This window comes from Passer domesticus, chromosome 5 (genome assembly GCF_036417665.1).
Source record: "Passer domesticus isolate bPasDom1 chromosome 5, bPasDom1.hap1, whole genome shotgun sequence".
Taxonomy (NCBI): domain Eukaryota; kingdom Metazoa; phylum Chordata; class Aves; order Passeriformes; family Passeridae; genus Passer; species Passer domesticus.
Genome location: NC_087478.1, coordinates 34,188,224 through 34,205,236, shown reverse-complemented (window position 1 = coordinate 34,205,236; position 17,013 = coordinate 34,188,224). Strand labels below are relative to the sequence as shown.

Below are 17,013 nucleotides of genomic sequence, written 5' to 3'. Positions count from 1 at the left end.
TTTAAACTTTTTAAGTAAACTATAATGTAAAAGGCAACATGCTGCAATATTTATATTTGTATTCATGCATGTCTCTGTCAATCTATGATGTTAACATTTTGCAAACATTCTGCTTATCATTGACAGGTTTTGATCACAAACATAGTATACAAATTGTTAGACAGCCCTGGCAGTTACAATAAATTTACTTATTTGTATTGTCCAGGCCCAAAACAAAGAACCTAAAAATCTATAAATGCTGTCTTCTATATTGTCATCACATGAGATTGAAAAGAAAATTTGTTTTCATTACTAAATTAGAATATTAATTAATATTCTTGAACAGGAGTGTCCAGATTTCACAGAATTTTTAAGGAGTAATTATTTAAGTGAAGCAGGACAAGCCTGTGGTTAAACAATGGAGTTAGGATTTCTTTAATGGCTGGATTTGTCATAAACTTTACCTCTAACTTTGGGCAGGCCCTTCTCCACTTCAATTTTCCACATCACAGCAAATGGTAACAATATTTCACTAACTCATGGGTTTGGTTTTAGAATTAATGAGGGTCCCATGTGCAAAAGACCTGTAGATTCTGTCGTCTTCTTTCCACTGTGAACTGATAGGAAAGTGACCTGTTCTTAATTTGAAACAGAGACTCAGTCCTGCCCTTCATCAGCACATGGAATTCTCATTTATGTCAACAGGAGTTGCATTGAATACACCAAATACATTACTTAGCCTAAAAGTAAATGAAGAAAAAGGAATGGAAAGAAACTCATGGATTCTCCTTGCCTGTTCTTAAAAAGTCTAACAGTTCATGGCAGCAGACACATAATCATAAATAAAAATATTTTTGATGAGAGGAAAGAATTGCTGCCTGGGATTATAAATGAGAATGGAGAAAATTGTAGCAAGTCCATCTGTAGAGTACATTTAGCTCTGCTGCAAAAACACCATAATAAAAAAAATGATGGTACACGCAAAATTCAGTCACCATAATATATCATGCTTTATAGACATTTGCCTCAAAATAAAACAAATCTTTAATGGCCTCAGCATTTCAGCTTCTCTCACCATCTCCAGTGCAGACCAAGAAAATCTTTTTCTCCTACGTGAATGTTAAACTAAGATAAAAAGTTAGGAAATTAAAAAAAAAAACCAACAAAAAACCCAAAAAAACCAACTACAAAACAAACAACCCAAAGCTTTAAAAGCTCAAACTTAATCCAAGGTAGTACTAAACACTGGTTTTGGTCTGATATATCTATGGTGCAAGAACAGAATTGACTGAAGATTATTTTTTTTCTTGAAAGAGATTAACTGTGAGTACACAATTTTAATCTCTTGCTTTGATCTGAGGTAGAAATTGTCACAGCAGAAAAAGACATTTTTGGGTTTTTGGGGAAAAAAAAAAAAACCAAACCAGAAAGGAGGATAATCAAGAAGCAGCTGATTGGCCATTACCAAGCTCAGGAAGGCAAACATGCCTATAACAAGCAGGCATGTTTCAAAGTTTGCCATTGCTTAGCCATCTACAGACAATGAGACCTGACAGTTCCTTACGGAAGGCAGGCAGGAGCTACCATTCTGCATAATTAGGCAATAATTAATCAATCCAAGGATAGCAGCCTTGCAAATTTGGAAAACAGTAAGTGTAGCTGCCTATGTGTATGAATGACTCTTTCATACTTTATACTGCCTGCATGCAGTCCTGGTCATTTAAAAATCTGCCTGTCCAAATAACATTTTTTCACTTCAGGGTGTATGCTACTGAACAACAGAGGATTTTTGACTGGAGAAAGACATTCCTTCTGAAGGACAGAAGGATTTAAAAACAAAAGGGCAGACTAGATCACAATCCTCCCAAGAAGCAGGTTACCAGAGGCAGAAGAACCCTGGCAATGGTATTTTGACATTACCACACATCTGCTCTCTTTTTCTTCATGAAACAGTCGAAGAGTAGATTCTCTCATGTTTTTCTGGTTTTAGCATTCCTCCAAGCAGTGAGGAATTTAGGGTCTCTACTTCTTAACACAGGATATGTAGAGCTTAAGTATGTCTTTAGAACATCACTATCTACCTTTCTGCTTATGACTTTCCAAACCACCAGAAAACATTGTATCTTATGTGTACCCAAAATCAGGACCTGCTACTTCTGGAACTAGTGGCAGACCTTGTATGTATCTCAAGGACTGTATCTTTATCACACATAGCCAAATTTTGCTCTACTGTAAGTGGTTGTTCAGTAATGCTGACTCCTGCCTCCTAACATTATCAATAGCTTTGATTTAGAAACGTTTCTGATAAAATAAGCTAAAACTGATCTTAAGAAAAATTTCAGAATATTATTTACATGCACAGTATATATAAAAAAGGTCTTTCAGCTGATCACCCACTTTATAAATGTATGTTATTTTCTTTAAATTAAGCTTTCCCCTAATATATACTTAATTTCCGCCTTGTTTATGTTTCCATGTTTATAGTTTGCATAGAAATCAATTTCTAGCTTACTTTATTCTATTTTTCAGATGTAAGATGTCTTTTATGTCCTTTGAAGCATGGTACTAACAGAGAAGTGCACTTAGAGTGCACTTTAGTACCCCAGACACATAATGCTGTGAAACCATCTCCACAGTAACTATAGTAGCAAGCATGTTAACAGCACATCAAAATACGGAGAACTGGACAAGCACGTTCAAAACCAAACATACTTATGCTGGGAACCAAGAAATAAGCCGTAAATTAACAACCTATTGGTCATGCAACCACAAAAAACTATGGAATCAGTAAGGAGAACACCAAAGGAACACTTAGAGCACCAGCACTTTCAACACGCGACACCACGAGAGGCTAAACGACGAACACTGAGCCCAAAACAAGGAAACAAAGAAAGTTTCAGCACGGTTTTGGGTGGGTGTTTTGCCAATACAGAGTTTCTCCGTTCTCGCCGGCTCAGTCCCTACAGGCTGTAGCTCAGCGCAGCCCGTGCCGGCGGGGATGCCCCGTCAGCCGGGCCCGGGGAGCCTCCCGAGGGGCGGGGTGCGCCGGCCGGAGCCCGGCTCCGGACACAGGCACCTGCGGCGGGACACAGCACTGCGCTGCCCGAGCGCTGCCGCATCCCGGGAGCGCGCCGAATTCCCTGCCTTTGCTCCAGCCGAGGGGAGATCTGTTAACGATTAAATCAGCAGCGGCCGCAGTTCAAAGCCCTGTCCCGGGAAGCAAAGGTGAAGATAACGTCCCGGAGGATCGCATCGAGTTTCTGCTGTTGCAATCGCTTTTAATTACCCTCCAAACGGCACATCACACAGCGATCCTCCGGGCGCCGAGCGGGCACCGCGATAGCCGGACAACTATAAATGCTTTACAACGCGGCCGCTGATTAAAAAGCGATTAGAAACTTATTTGAAGTGGGGTGTTCTCTCCGGGCACGGAGCGCCTCCTGTCAGCTCCGGAGGCCGGCCCGAGCCCTCCCGCCGCGCCCCGGCCGGCCCGCACTTACAGGTAGGAGGTGAAGACGCTGAGGTTGGCGGGCACGGCGGTGAGGCCGCGGTCGGAGCAGTCGGCGCGGAGCAGCGCTCCGTCCAGCTCGCAGCGGCACGGCGCCGGACAGCCCCGCGGGCGCTGCCCGCCGCCCCGCGCCCCCCGCCGCAGCCCCGGCGGGCACAGCAGCAGCAGCGGCAGCAGCAGGAGGGCGCGGGCAGCGCGGGTCGTCGCCATGGGGCCCGGGGGATACCTAGAGCCGCGGGGCGGCCGCTCTCATGCCCCGGGGCGCGGCGGGGGCGAAAGGCGGGCGCCCGTCTGGGCTCGAGGAGCTCCTGCGGCCGCCGCCGCCGCGCCGCTGTCTGTGGTAGCATCTCAGCTTACACGCTGCTTTAAAGCCCTGGAGCCGGCACCGCGCGCCCGCTGACGCCGCCCCGGCCTTGCCCGGCGCAGCGCAGCGCAGCGGGCCCTGCCCGCGCCGCCGTGCGAGACAGCGGGCGGGCGGGGCGGGAGGAGGGAGCGGGGAACGCCGCCCTCCCCTGCCCGCCGCGCCTCGGAGCGGCACCGCGCGTCGGCAGAGCGGGTCAGGCTGCGGGGCACCGCGGTGGGGCACCCTGCCCAAGCAGGCATCCCAGAGCACATGGCACAGGATTGCACCCGGGCAGTCCCCGAGTACCTCCAGCGAGGGACACTCCACAACCTGTTCCAGTGAGTGTTCTGCCCAGTAAAGTTCTTCCTCATAATCAGGTGAACTTCCTGTGCATCATACAATCGTAGAATAACTGATTTGGAAGGGACCCATTGGGATCATCGAGGCCACATTCTGGCCTTGCACAAGACACCCCAAGAATCGCACAGTGCATGAGAGCTTTGTCCAACTTTTGCCCACTGCCTTGTGTCCCAGTGGTTGGCACCAGTGAGAAAAGCCTGCCTTCACCTTATTGGCACTTCCTCCTGCCCATTGGGTATTTATACACATTTATGAGGTGCCCTCTCAGTCCTTCTTGAGGGGGACTCCTCCCTCAGGGAAGGGATGCATGTGGTGGGCTTTTCTAGAAGGTTGGAACACAGGCGGTTGTGGAAGTGGGGCTGTGGTCCTGAGGCCATGGGGTGAGGGGTGGGTCTCTGGGCTGGTGGGACAAAGGAGTGGGTGCTCTGGTTAGATCTAGTAGGGAGATCTAACTTCTAAGACCTTGTTTAGTTGGTTGGCGGTCCCATGCAGACCATGGTCCTGGTCAGTGATGGGGATCCACTCTCTCCCCTCACCACATGGTTAAATCACAGGCTTGCCAACAGGCAACCATTTTCTAAAGGCTGCTGAGGGAAATTGAGTTCACAATGTGGCTGCTATTGAAAGCTCTTGAGATGACCCTCACCCAGCTGCTTGCCAGAGGTTCTCCTCAGGTAACAGTAGTGCTCAAACTCAGGCAAGTAGTGCTCAGACTTGCCTTTATGCTACGTGTCTGTGACTGAATGACGAAAAGGTGCCGATAACAAGGTTTTAAAAACCTTTTTCCTCCAAATCACTTTTCAGTGTGAACAAAGTTGGCCACAAACTCCAAATCTGAGACTAGCTGTGAGTGCTAGAATGGAGTCCCAGCCCAGTTCCTGTTTAGACTGGTAACTAAATTGTTGGTCAGGCTACTCAATATGCTTTGGAGAACAATAGTTAAAGGTTTTCTGCTACACTCTCTTTGAATTTACAATTAAGTCTGAAGTGAGAGCCTAATGAAAAGGCTAGCAAAATACATGCTTTCATATTTTACCCAGTTTATAACGCCTGTTTTCAGCTCTCACCATAATCTGGTATAATCTAACTTGAAGAATGATCTTGTACTGGAACTCAAGTGTTTTATTTGAAATAATAAAAAAGGAATCTGCTGTTGTCTAGTTAGACATGCCAGAATGTTTTGGCCTATGGGGCTGCTGTGAAACTTTCCTCCAAGCATCACCTTGTCCTAAGATAATAAAAACAGTAGTTGAAAGCATAAAGTGCTCAAAGAGAAAAAATCTCCAGGAAGAGGATTTTTCATTCTGTGTCATGATATGTGTCCAGGAGACCTCTTTCCCCAAAAGCTCTGGCTGTCTTTTGCCCATGTCTATAAGTTGATATTTTTCATAAGTGTAGTGAAACAGTATTTATGTAACTTGAGGTTTTTATGCACTTTTTTTTTGTTTTAAAGACAAGTGTATATTGTTTCTTCATTTTCTGTTGTGGATTTATCAGGTGGCACAAGATACCTGAATTTAGGCAGACATACATTAATTAGTAGTGAAGGTTCAACTGTAAAAGTCATCCTCTGTATGTTATTTTGCATAAATATATCTGTTGAGATAGTAGCTTTTTAAAAAATACTTAATGTACTTCTATACAGCTTTACATACAGACTTTTTTAAAGTAAAGTATCTTGAAGAGTCAAAGAAGGATTTTGTAGGAACAGATACGGATAATTCCTACCTTTGTATGTATAAACTAGGCTGTACAGTTTTTCATTTCCATGTTTCTCACAGGTCTCTGGTTCTCCATAAAGGGAAAAAGGAAAACAAGAGTCTGTTTGGTGACGTCTCTGGGAGGTGCTGTTACTGTTCCAAAAGGCCGTTGGAACTGTAAGATTTCCTGCAGGTTCTAACATCTCACCTTAATGTCCCGGTCACTCAAAGTGACATCCATGGTACAGCCATCAATGGTCTTCAGCGTTCCTCAAGGCAATAAACAAAATCCCTCAGGGATCTGAGCAGAATGTTCTCTTGAACCTGTCTTCCTGATACTCAGGCAAAACCCCTGATCTTTTGAATATGATATAGGATGTGATGATGCTCTAGCCTAAGGTTTACAAGCATAAAAAGTATCTTTATGAAATATTACCTACAAGTAAACAAAATTATATATTGTATTGTATATTCTTAGCACACAAAAAGTAACAATTCATATGTTAAAAATGCACAGCAGATATATATTTATATATATATATATTTTATTTGTGTATATATTTATATTTTTAACATCATTACTTACACCATGACAGATTTTAGACTTTATGTGAAATTTGGGTTTAAAATATAGGACTGTAAAAAGAAAACTGTCCATCTAAACTACTCCCTGCAACTTCCATATTGTAAAAGTAATAAAATTATTTTTTTAAAAGCATGGCTAAAATATTTGACAGTGGAAAATTATGCTTAATCCTGAAATGATTGGTTGTCTCAGCCAAAATGGAATTTATATCAGAAGTGTTAACAGATCTTGCACTAGCAAAGCTAGCAGCTAGTTTAAATATTAAGGCAAGTCCAATACAGAGCCAAAGTAAAAAGCGCAACAGCAGAGAAAACAATAGTTTATAGCTGACTGCAGCATGTTTTTTTCCTTTCCTGCCTATGGATGGTAGGTTCCTAGAAGGCAGAAAGTACAGCTGTGTGTGGAGAAAACAAAAATCCTGTGCAGGGTGGGATAAGAAATTTTTCATTGAATGTATTGAGAAAGGGTTCAGTGGGCAACTGTGCAGCTCCACAGCCCTGAGGCTGTTCTGCTGGAGAACAGTACAGCAACTGCCCAGTGATCTGAGCAGAAGGATCCTTTTCTCCTTGCAGAACACTTCCTTTGTCCATTTATTCCTGCTAGCCTTGGAAAATGGTGCATGCCTTAAGTTTCATTGCTATAGAGGCTTTTTATACATACAGCAGAAGGGTATTATGTGCTGTGTTCACTTGGTCCCACATTTACCTATTGGTGTATGTTCCTGTTCATTTGCATCACATTATCTGTCCCCGTCCATGGAGGACCTTGAACTAACACGAGTATTTACATCCCTTTATTAAGCCATACAATGCTCTTCAGAGCAAGGCAGATGGAACTGTTTCTGTTTTACATAGTGATAAGAGCTGGTGCCTGAAATGTAGGGTGGTTAGGGTGGAGTAACTCTGAACCAGAATGAAATACAGGATTTTTAATTGTCCTGGCTCAATATACTGCCTAGCTACAGCTTTTCAGTCACAATAATATTATGGATGGTTTTATTTTATCATTATGGATTTGATTTTTTAGGTTTTCATACTATTTAAGACATGCTATGTCATACCTTATTAGAAATAGTCAGTTTCATATTGATTCTTTAATTTGGCACACTGCCATCTAGCTGCACATTTCCCTCAGCAGTTCTGTACTCAGTGGTGGAAGAACTGAGGTGAAACATCTGACAACAAAGATTTACTTGTTGATTTCATCTGAAATATGCTTCAATAGTCAAGTTTTTAATGGGAACAAGGGACAAAACTAGAAAAAAGGTATTTTTACTGTTACAATTCATATGGCTGTCTTACATGTATAAATTTGAAGCAAATGCTGGCATGAACATTATTTTTAGTCTGAAAATATCGGATAGTAAAGTTGGCAACATTAGTGCAAAAGTCAGGATTTCTCAGGCACATTTTAATAGTTAGAAATTTGGGAAAGAAACAAGGGGAAAATGTAAATATGGAGGTTGCAGACTTACTGAATGTTTTTTGGAGGAAACGAAAGGTGGTTGTTACAGTAATTATCTGTTTAGCAAATAAAACATCTGTGTGTTAAGGTGAAAATGTGAAACTAAGGTATATGAAAAGAAACTCCTATTATTTTGAGTTGGGGTGGATGTGACATCATTCAGAAAATCAGGCTGCAAAAGCATTAAATGAGTATTTCACCAACACAGAAATTATGTGCTTTAAACTTTACTTTGAATTAAGCTTTTAAACTCTAACACTTACTGGCTTGTTACCTTATCCTTGTATGTCTCAGGTAAAGCCAGAAGAGGAAAGAGGACAACATGTAAGTTGTGTCTAACGATGCATGAAGAATGGTAAGCATTAAGTAAGATTTTTACCAGAACAACTAATCTTTGAAAACAAACAACAGCTCCCTTTTTGGCTCACTAAATGTTATTTTCTCAAAATATATCTAACTGCCCATTCAAAGTTTGTCTCACTTGTAGCCCCAAACAATGGCTGTTTCCTGAACTGCATAGTCTTGGGTCTCACCCCACAAAAGTAATCAATAACTACCTGTTCCTTATAATAACAGGTGTCAGAACCAAACATTTAGAAATGCACTACTGTGCATTTTAGCACTGTAGTTTAAGTTCAGAGAGCTCTGCATTCTGTGGTGTTTGTCAGTCAGACTTTGAGGGAGGTCTTCAAAGTATTGCTCACTTAATGCAGCAAAAGTTCATCACTCCCATGGAAAGTCAATCCCTCCACTTCTGTGAGGAAGTTAACTCCAGTTCACACAGGGTTGCAGGATTGTTTTTGTTTTCCCTAAACACTTATAAAATGTCAAACCTTTGAATGTGTGTGCATATGGAGAGGCATGATGTATTTCTGTGTCCTATATGTGCTGTGTTCATCTGCACTCTGCTCTGGGTAAAAGACAAAAGTACATGTGCATGAATAGAGAAATTTTTAAATTTAGCAGCACCTATAGAAATTCAGTCCAATTCTTTCTTCCTTCTCCCTCTGTGTCTGTGTGGCAAACACCCTGGGGTTCCTGTGGTTTTGAAGTGTATTTGCATGATACTGTATAATGAGTGATTACATTGTTTTGTAGTTGTTTGAAGGAGGTCACAAAAATATTTTTTGTACTTCTTTTTCTTTTTTGTGGTGGTTGTAATAGCTTTAGTCATTCTGGGATCAGCTGCCTTGCAAAAGGAATAAATATATGTAGGAAAAAAATCACCTAATTGTGACAAATTGTCAGAAGGCTTTAGATGTGGTGTAATACTGTGTTTTCCTGTAAATTTTGCTCCAGAAGGAGGGAGACGCCTGTATTTTTATTTCTTTCTCTGAGATGTAAGCACAGAAAAGGCAAATTTCTTTGCAGAGAGGGAAGTCAAGATTTTTTTTATGAGTAAGACCAAAAGATTTCAAACGTCTCTGGCCTCTTCATAGCAGAGCTTTTTCTATCATTGACTGGAACTTTGGAATAAATCAGATAGAAAGTGCCTTATAAGACTCAATTTTTCAAGGAGTTTTTGAAAACTATTTGCATATTGCCCAGTGCAAAATTAATTCTGAAAGCTTTATAGTTAATCAGAACAGTTGTTGAAGTGTCCTTGTTTCTGTGACTCACGTGCTTCATCCACACTTTGTATCATGGTGATAAACTGTCAGGATGCCTTATCCACCAATGCTGAGTCTCTGAAGTTGACCCAGTCCCATGTCCAGTAGTGTGAAATGACACAAAGGGAGGGAAGGAGGAAAATACAGATTTGTGACCTGCAGTACACTGACAAAGCCTCCACCAGTGCCTGCCAGAGTTACGTGGATGTATAAGAAATGCTATTTCTTCTGCATGGCTGGCAATCATGCAAAGCCTTCACTGTAGGTGGATGAAGGGAACTGGTCAAGAATCTGAGTAGACCATCAGAACCATCAGAAAGGAAAAGTGGGATTTCTACAGCTGCCAAGGAGCTGAAGAGAGAATGACCCTTGTGAAGGGGGGCATGAAGCAAAGGGAGGAAGAATGATTGCAGCACAGATGTTTATAGGAAGGTGAGAGTGAGTTGGATGTACCCATGTATTTGGAAAGAAGAGAATGTGGACATTCAGAGCAAACAGGAGTTTTAGAGCAGGGGAATGACAGGGAGGTCTTTACAGAGAAGAGGAGGGAAGGTGGCCCACCTTGAAAAACTTGCAAGAGAAAGAGGCAAGAGGCCTTGTTATCTGCAGTAAGTTCAGTCAGCTGAAATACACAACTCTCACGTTTCTGTGCTCTTTCTTCTACAAACACTACCCCAACAGTGTTACTACTCTATGAATTGCTATGTATGTGGGCTAAACGTTTTTGAAAGATGTAGAGATATATTTCTGGACTGAATGTCAGAACTGGGGCCTTACATAACATCAACATGTTTGTAACATGCTTTGCATTGCATTGCTCTTCTGTTCCTTGGCAAGGTTGGTTAGCTGACTTCAGGGCAGGCACATTTATTTTGGGATGTGTTTGTCTTTGAAGCAAGCTACTTATTTGAGAGAGTTTTATATTTATAAATCCCATCTCAACAGAGAGGCAGCACAGACCCATGACACTAACATTGCCACAAAACAGAGAGCAGGATGTGGCGTCATTTGTCTTCCTCTGTGATCAATGAAGACAAAGAGGTACCTGCTCAAGGCAATTTCTGGCTTCTGGCTTCAAGGTGGGAGAATCCTTTTCTCTGTCCATTGAGATCTCCCAGGGAAACTTAGACCTTCTTCAAGGCTATTACAGTGTCCCATGCTGGATGGTTCAGATATCTCTCCAACTGCTGTCACGAGAACTGAAATTTCCTAATGTCTAGTAGCTGCAGGAGTTTTGTTTTAAAAGACTGCCTGGAATAAATCCAAATTTATATGGACCTGGACCATGGAAGCCAGTGTATTTATTTCTGTTAACAACTTGGGCCTCTGAGGGTTTGGCTACGTTTCTTTAGCAATTAATGGAGACAGAAGGATATGAGGAGAAAATGTTTCTACCACCCAAGTTTAATCTCCCGGGCATCTTTCTGAAGCTGATTAAGTGTAATAGACTCCTCCAGAAAATGGTTCAAAGCACCTACATTAGTGATTTCATGTATTTGTGGATAGTTAAATCATCATGCAAAGGTATCCTGGCAATGATTACAATTAGTGTTACTGCTGCAATAGGTCAGAACCCTGAGAAGTTACATACACAAAACACTGACAAACAAGGACTAATATGAAAAGCTCAGGTTTAGTATGTTCTGTTTAAGCATATTTTTTGATGTGCATTTGGCTCAATATATGAGCCCCTGAGATTGGTGAAACAGAAGATTGAAAGTACATCAATAGTTATCATTTTGGTCTAATGCCACTTGGAATCTGGCAGTAGCAGCAGTGGTATAGAAAAGAGCAGTTGGTCAAGTTTAATTTTTCTCTGAAATATTTCTGTGAACTATGGTAAAAACAGATGGAATTGAGAATTGAAATAAAGAAAGAAAATTACAAAAGAAGGGAGCAATGCATGGTATTGAAAAATAATTACCTTTCACTTTGGCCCCTTGAAATGGATTTTGAATATAGCAAGTCAAAAGCAATGTATTTGTATGTTTTCACTTTCATTTCCATTCTGAGTTTTCTTTTTCAGGAAGCATATCTTTATGTGTAAAACAAACACACACTTAATGCACTTAGTGATAATAATTATAATGATAACAATTATAATGATAACAACAACTACCAATACTACTACTAGTATTCATCCAGAATTTTAGTAAAACTTGTTACAGAAAAAGTAAGAAATGTCAGGTCTGTTGGCTAATGATTTTAGGGATTATTTATTTGGACATGGGCACTTACTACAGTTGAAATGATTTGGAAGGAGAGGAAGACTGCAGAAGGGGTGTTGTGTTGTTTGTGGTCATACAGCAGAATTCAACTGTCCTATTATTTTGCTTGAGACTTCTGTTCCCTCAACAGCTTACCGCTTGGCTCATTTGTAACAGAGAGCAAAATTTGCCCCTTCTATACATTGTCAGAGGTCAAGGATAAATTGTTTATTATGCATTATTATATGTATATATATTAACATTGTATTAAACTTTATTTAGAGCTGGAGCATATTATTTACAGGTGAATTTAGAGGTGAATACAGGTTTCAAATTGGACACCACTCTTTAGTAATGCTCATTTGTGCTCAGAAATCTTCAGAGTGTGGTATTTCTATTTCTTTGCACTTTTAAAATCTAACTGCTAATTTTGACACAAACAGTTTTTGCTTTCTAACTCTGAACAACTTGATTAAAAATTGAGAACCACTTAACAAGAGTTTCATAAGTTCAACTAAGTAAAGGTATTTTGAAATCCTAAATTCAGATTTATTGCACTGATTTAAATTAATTATGATATATTTTATTTTGGAGCTTTGGTGTTTAGAATTTTCTCCTGTTTTACAGTTGTCCAGCAGTATATCAGCAAAGTTTTGCCAAAAGCATTTTTAAAGAGATGCTTCTTCTATGCAGTAAGAACTCTTAATGTAGATTTTTTGAGAATATGTATCTAAGGGACTGCATTAAATTTAACATCAAGTTAATTTTATCATCAAATTATTTTGATGTGTAGAAGTTTGGAGTAATGTGGTGAGACTGAGTTATTTCATCTCTTACAGCTGCTTTGAGCTGACAGATACAAAGAAAATGTTATAACAGGTACATAGATGCTTCTCAAATACAACTTACTATTTCCTGAAGTCTGTCTGAATTAAAGAGGCTTTTGTGGTAGTGCCATAACATTTGGTGGGCAAAGTTATTCTTTCTATCTCAATACCTTGCTAGAGTAAAACCTAGAAAATTTAGAATTGTGTTTAAGCGAATTGAAACTGTTCAGAGAAATCTCTGTAGAAGCATACCCATAATACATGAGAAGTATGTTTAGTGTTGCTTTCACACAAAGACTGTGCTGCAAAAGGGCTATTTGAAAAAAAACCAAAAAAAACAATAAACCAATTTAAAATCAAACAGCACAAGCAATTAGACTTCAGTAACACATTACAAGGATGAACTAGTTTTTGGGAAAGTTGCAGGTATATCTAATACATCTATTTCTTGTGCATTGTATGACCTCTTTGGGAGTCCTCATATGGACAGTATAATTGCACAGATTTGCTTGCAGCACGGGAGTCTGCAGCTGTGGTTGAACAGAAGAAGATGAAGCAGTAGCTGAAGTCATTCATTAGTTTGACTTTTGAAAAAGTGACAGATGAAAAGGCATATGAGGCCAAGGGCTAATTAATAGATTCCAACCATATCCCCAAGCTTTTCCTTGAAGAAATTGAATGGTTTCCCATATGTCTGTGTATTCACACCAATCAATTTTTTAAACTGCTTATTACTAGACGCTGTGGATTTTATTTGTTGTTTTGCCAAAATCACAGACACCCAAGAGATAGATACTTCTGCTTGAATTAAAAAGTAATTTGGCTACCATGTCTTATCAAAACTTGAGTTTATCTGTCCGGAATCCGCACGCTGGATGTTGCCTTTTCGCCCTGCTCCCGCCGGCAGTGAGACAGGACCAAGCCAAAAGCAGGAGCTCCCTCTCCTGGCTGCTGCTGGAGCTCTGGGCCCCTCGCCTCCAGGCGTTCCGGGCTGTAGAATTGAGAAGACACGAGTTGCAGCTTATTTCAACCAATTACACTTTGAAGCAAAAATTCAATCTAGTGTCTCTAATAGATGATTAGATATAATCTTCAAAATGAATCAGAAGTATAAAACTTGCATTTGAAATGCTCAGGCACTCTGAAGTAACGGTGGTGTTGTGGTGAAAGAGCATCAGATGGACCAGAAAAGGAAATACTAGACAGAAACAAGTTTTTACTTTCTGTGATTTAAGATACTAAAAGAGAGGAGAGAGACATGGAGAAATGAGGTTGGAGATTAACTAATCCTAGTTTTTTTTGTGGAACTCAGCAGTAAACTAATATTTGCACTCTCACCTCTTTTTAGCCTCCTCCAAGTTTTGGGCATAATTTATCTCAAGATTCATTGATTATTTTTTTTTTTTTTAGATCTCAACTGAATAAGCTATAACACACCTAATATAAATTTGGTCCTTGAGCTGGAGATTAAACAAGGCAACCTCTTGAAATCCTTCCAGCATACATTGCTCTGTGTTTCTGTTCTATAGGCAAGAGAAAGATTAAACTTTTGAAAAAGAATTTGTATAATATAGCTTTTAACCCCATGTTCATCTTGCAAGGCATTTTAGATTCCAGGGTAGAAAATGGTATTCTGCTAAATAAAAGAGAGAAGCCCAGGTCCCTTTTCTGCACTTTGACTCTTTACATACCAGCAGGCCTTCCCTAGAGGAGAGGTGTGATACAGGTGCAGAGGACAAGGCTGCAGGTTGGGCACCTCCCTGGGCATTAAGGAGAATGGCTACATGTCCCCTGTACTAACTACCATCTATTAATAAAGCTGTGGAAAACCACACAGCTCATTTCACAAGCAATCTTGCACATCATCTCTTAGACAGAGTGGTAGCGGTCCCTGACATGCCTCTGCACTGAGCAAAGGCATCACAGTCAGATGACAGGGAATGTTTTTAACACCCTTCATTGTGACCAACAGTTATCACAGACCTGCTCAACACAACTGTTCACCGCATGGGAGAGAGAGCAGATGAATGTGAACTCTCCTTACTCCCCCAAAATAGTGAACAGAAGTACATAATTTGTTTGAAAGAGAAGTTTCCAGTGTCAGAAGAAAGCAGGGCAGTGTAGAATACACCAAGAGTGAGAAGATGGTACAGAGTATAAGATGTTATCTAGGCTTTCTTGATATTTCCCTCCACTACAGCTCACCTCCTATTAACAATGGAATCAGTTTGAAAGTCTGTTCTTTGAAGGCTAAACTTAACCTTTGTGAATGTTTCCTTCCCTTCTCTCACTCCAATGTCCAGTGTGATCTTCTCATTTCTTTAGGCCATGGGTGGAGATGGAGCTTGTCTTTCACCTGATGAGTTTGAATTATATGTGAAAAAGCAGTGAGATCATCTTGACACAACAGATTCCCATCATTCCACCATGGACATGTCAGGTGAGAGGTGTGTTTGGGCCTGTGCTGTGATTTTCATTAAGGGTAACTGTCAAAGAAAGCACATGCTTTTTAAACTAATCTTCTGGAAAAATTCCTTTGAAAACATGATGCCAGAGTTATTATGAGATATATTTCAAGATGGGTTTTTTTTGAGGAGTTACTAAAGCCCAGTCTACAAGGGGCAATTCTGAAGGAACTCTGAATTTTTTAAGAAACTGAGTGACTAAATCTGTCACATATTAGTAGTGATGAACCCAGCCAGAAGGTATGCAGATATGAGAAGGAAGGTTAGAAAACGCTCTGGTAGTTCTATAATGATAGTCCTGATGAGTCCTGTATCCTCAAATAGCCGGGTCACAATACCTTTGATTTTACTGGTTTTTCAGAAAATAGAAAAAAATCACAGTCAGAAGCTACAGAGGTAACTTGGAGAAACCTCATGAGATTATTTTTGCAAGTTACTCATCTATTTACCTGGAGGAACTGGCATTGCAAATGTCATTTGTAAGGCTGGCTTTGAAGTCAGTGTATGTTTTACAGGTTGCTTTGTTCAGGGATACTTGCTGAAAATGCTGAACCTACAACGTAGTCCATGGGATTTATGGTAGTTCTGGCCCCAAATGGAGCCTATCAGAAGAGTGAAGAAAGGCGTGCAGCTGATGTTACCATTTCCAGATGCTGTTGTAACACCTGCCACACCAGTTCTTAGATTGACTTTGTAGTATAATGTAAATGCACTAAAAATCATTTTAGTTATAATAGCACATCTGTAAATTTTTTATCCTTTTGATACTTAAATTGGCATGATAGCAGTTGATAGTACACAGAAACCAGAGAATACTTCAGATTTACAAACCACCTGCATCTTTGGTATCTCAGCAGGCACCCAGATGTTGCCAGGACAACAGAATATAGATATAGTTAGTCTGCATATTTCTTATGTGTATATATGGATTTAATAAACTGGAGATTTTTAGAACTCACTGCTGTTATGTGATTACTTTAGGAGCTTCCCATATAGACAGCATTTGTTAGATAGCTGTGCATGGTTCACTTACATTCAAGCCCTTAAGGCACCATTTACCACTCTAAGCTCTGTGCAGGCAATGAATGGAGAAAAAAATCTGCTTTGAAAGCACCCTCACCTTTGGTACTTCTCTGCCATTATACCTGGCTTTGAGTCACACGATGGAAAATACTGGCAAGGGTGAAGTTTCAAGGTTTCGTTTTTCTGTCACCAAAGGAAAAAATCTAATAATTGAGGTGGGATATAGTTATGAATGGTAGAGCTCATATTGAGAAGAATATAAGTTCAGGGAATAATTTTCTTCCATAGTTTTCTTAACTCTATAACTGTAGGTGTCAATCCTTCAGGCCATACTCTATTATGGTAATTTTAATTTATGCCTGTGGAAATTTTAACTCACAAGGGCTGTATTATGACACAGAATAGGGGTCTTTACATGCATCTATATTTCTCTATTGATATACCTGAGCTGGCTTTGAGATAAATCTTTCAGGACAAATGTAAAACTGAGTTAGCTCATACCATAGAATCATAGAATCATTTAGATTGCAAAACACTCCTAAAATCATTGTGTCTAACCATTAACCTAGCACTGCCAAGTCTCACTAAATTATGTCCCTAAGCACCACATCCACAAGTTGTGCAAATTGCCAAGTGGCTGCATTAAATAGTTCTGCAGAGTAGAGATGCACTTGAAGAATCAAAGACCTTGCTTTCTGAAACAAGAAAAGGAGCACAGCTTCAGCCATTAGATTTATTTGACTTTTTATTTTCTGGCACGTTTTTGGTGTACTGGAGAACACCATACTCTGTTGACATGAATCCTGGATTTCAAGATGTGTTGTAAAAATATGAATATGATTACCCTACTCTTGGTTCTATCTCTGTTTTAGCTTGTTTGATCCTATCACAAAATGCAAAAGAAAAAATATTCCATATGCTGCCTTGGAAAAAAATCCTGT

The 17,013-nt window shown here is 40.2% G+C and overlaps 1 protein-coding gene and 1 long non-coding RNA gene across 5 annotated transcripts in view; one reads left to right on the top strand and one right to left on the bottom strand.

The window, feature by feature from the left end:
- Nucleotides 1–3,883, bottom strand: part of LGR5 (leucine rich repeat containing G protein-coupled receptor 5) — a 91,557-nt gene extending 87,674 nt beyond the window's left edge. Inside the window, exon 1 of one of the 2 annotated variants that reach the window (XM_064419504.1) lies at nucleotides 3,480–3,883. In XM_064419504.1, coding sequence (XP_064275574.1) covers nucleotides 3,480–3,697 — 218 coding nt within the window. In that variant the 5' untranslated portion in view covers nucleotides 3,698–3,883. The remainder of the gene's footprint in view (nucleotides 1–3,479) is intronic. The other variant, XM_064419503.1, reaches the window with a different exon arrangement.
- A 189-nt stretch (nucleotides 3,884–4,072) lies between these two features.
- LOC135300246 (uncharacterized) overlaps nucleotides 4,073–17,013 on the top strand; it is a 66,917-nt gene continuing 53,976 nt past the window's right edge. Inside the window, exons 1-5 of one of the 3 annotated variants that reach the window (XR_010362116.1) lie at nucleotides 4,073–4,168; nucleotides 5,972–6,067; nucleotides 8,235–8,295; nucleotides 14,910–15,024; nucleotides 15,565–16,030. This is a non-coding gene — a long non-coding RNA (uncharacterized LOC135300246). Of the gene's footprint in view, nucleotides 4,208–5,971; nucleotides 6,068–8,234; nucleotides 9,983–14,909; nucleotides 15,025–15,564; nucleotides 16,031–17,013 lie in introns of those variants that run through there. The other 2 variants (XR_010362117.1, XR_010362118.1) reach the window with 2 other exon arrangements.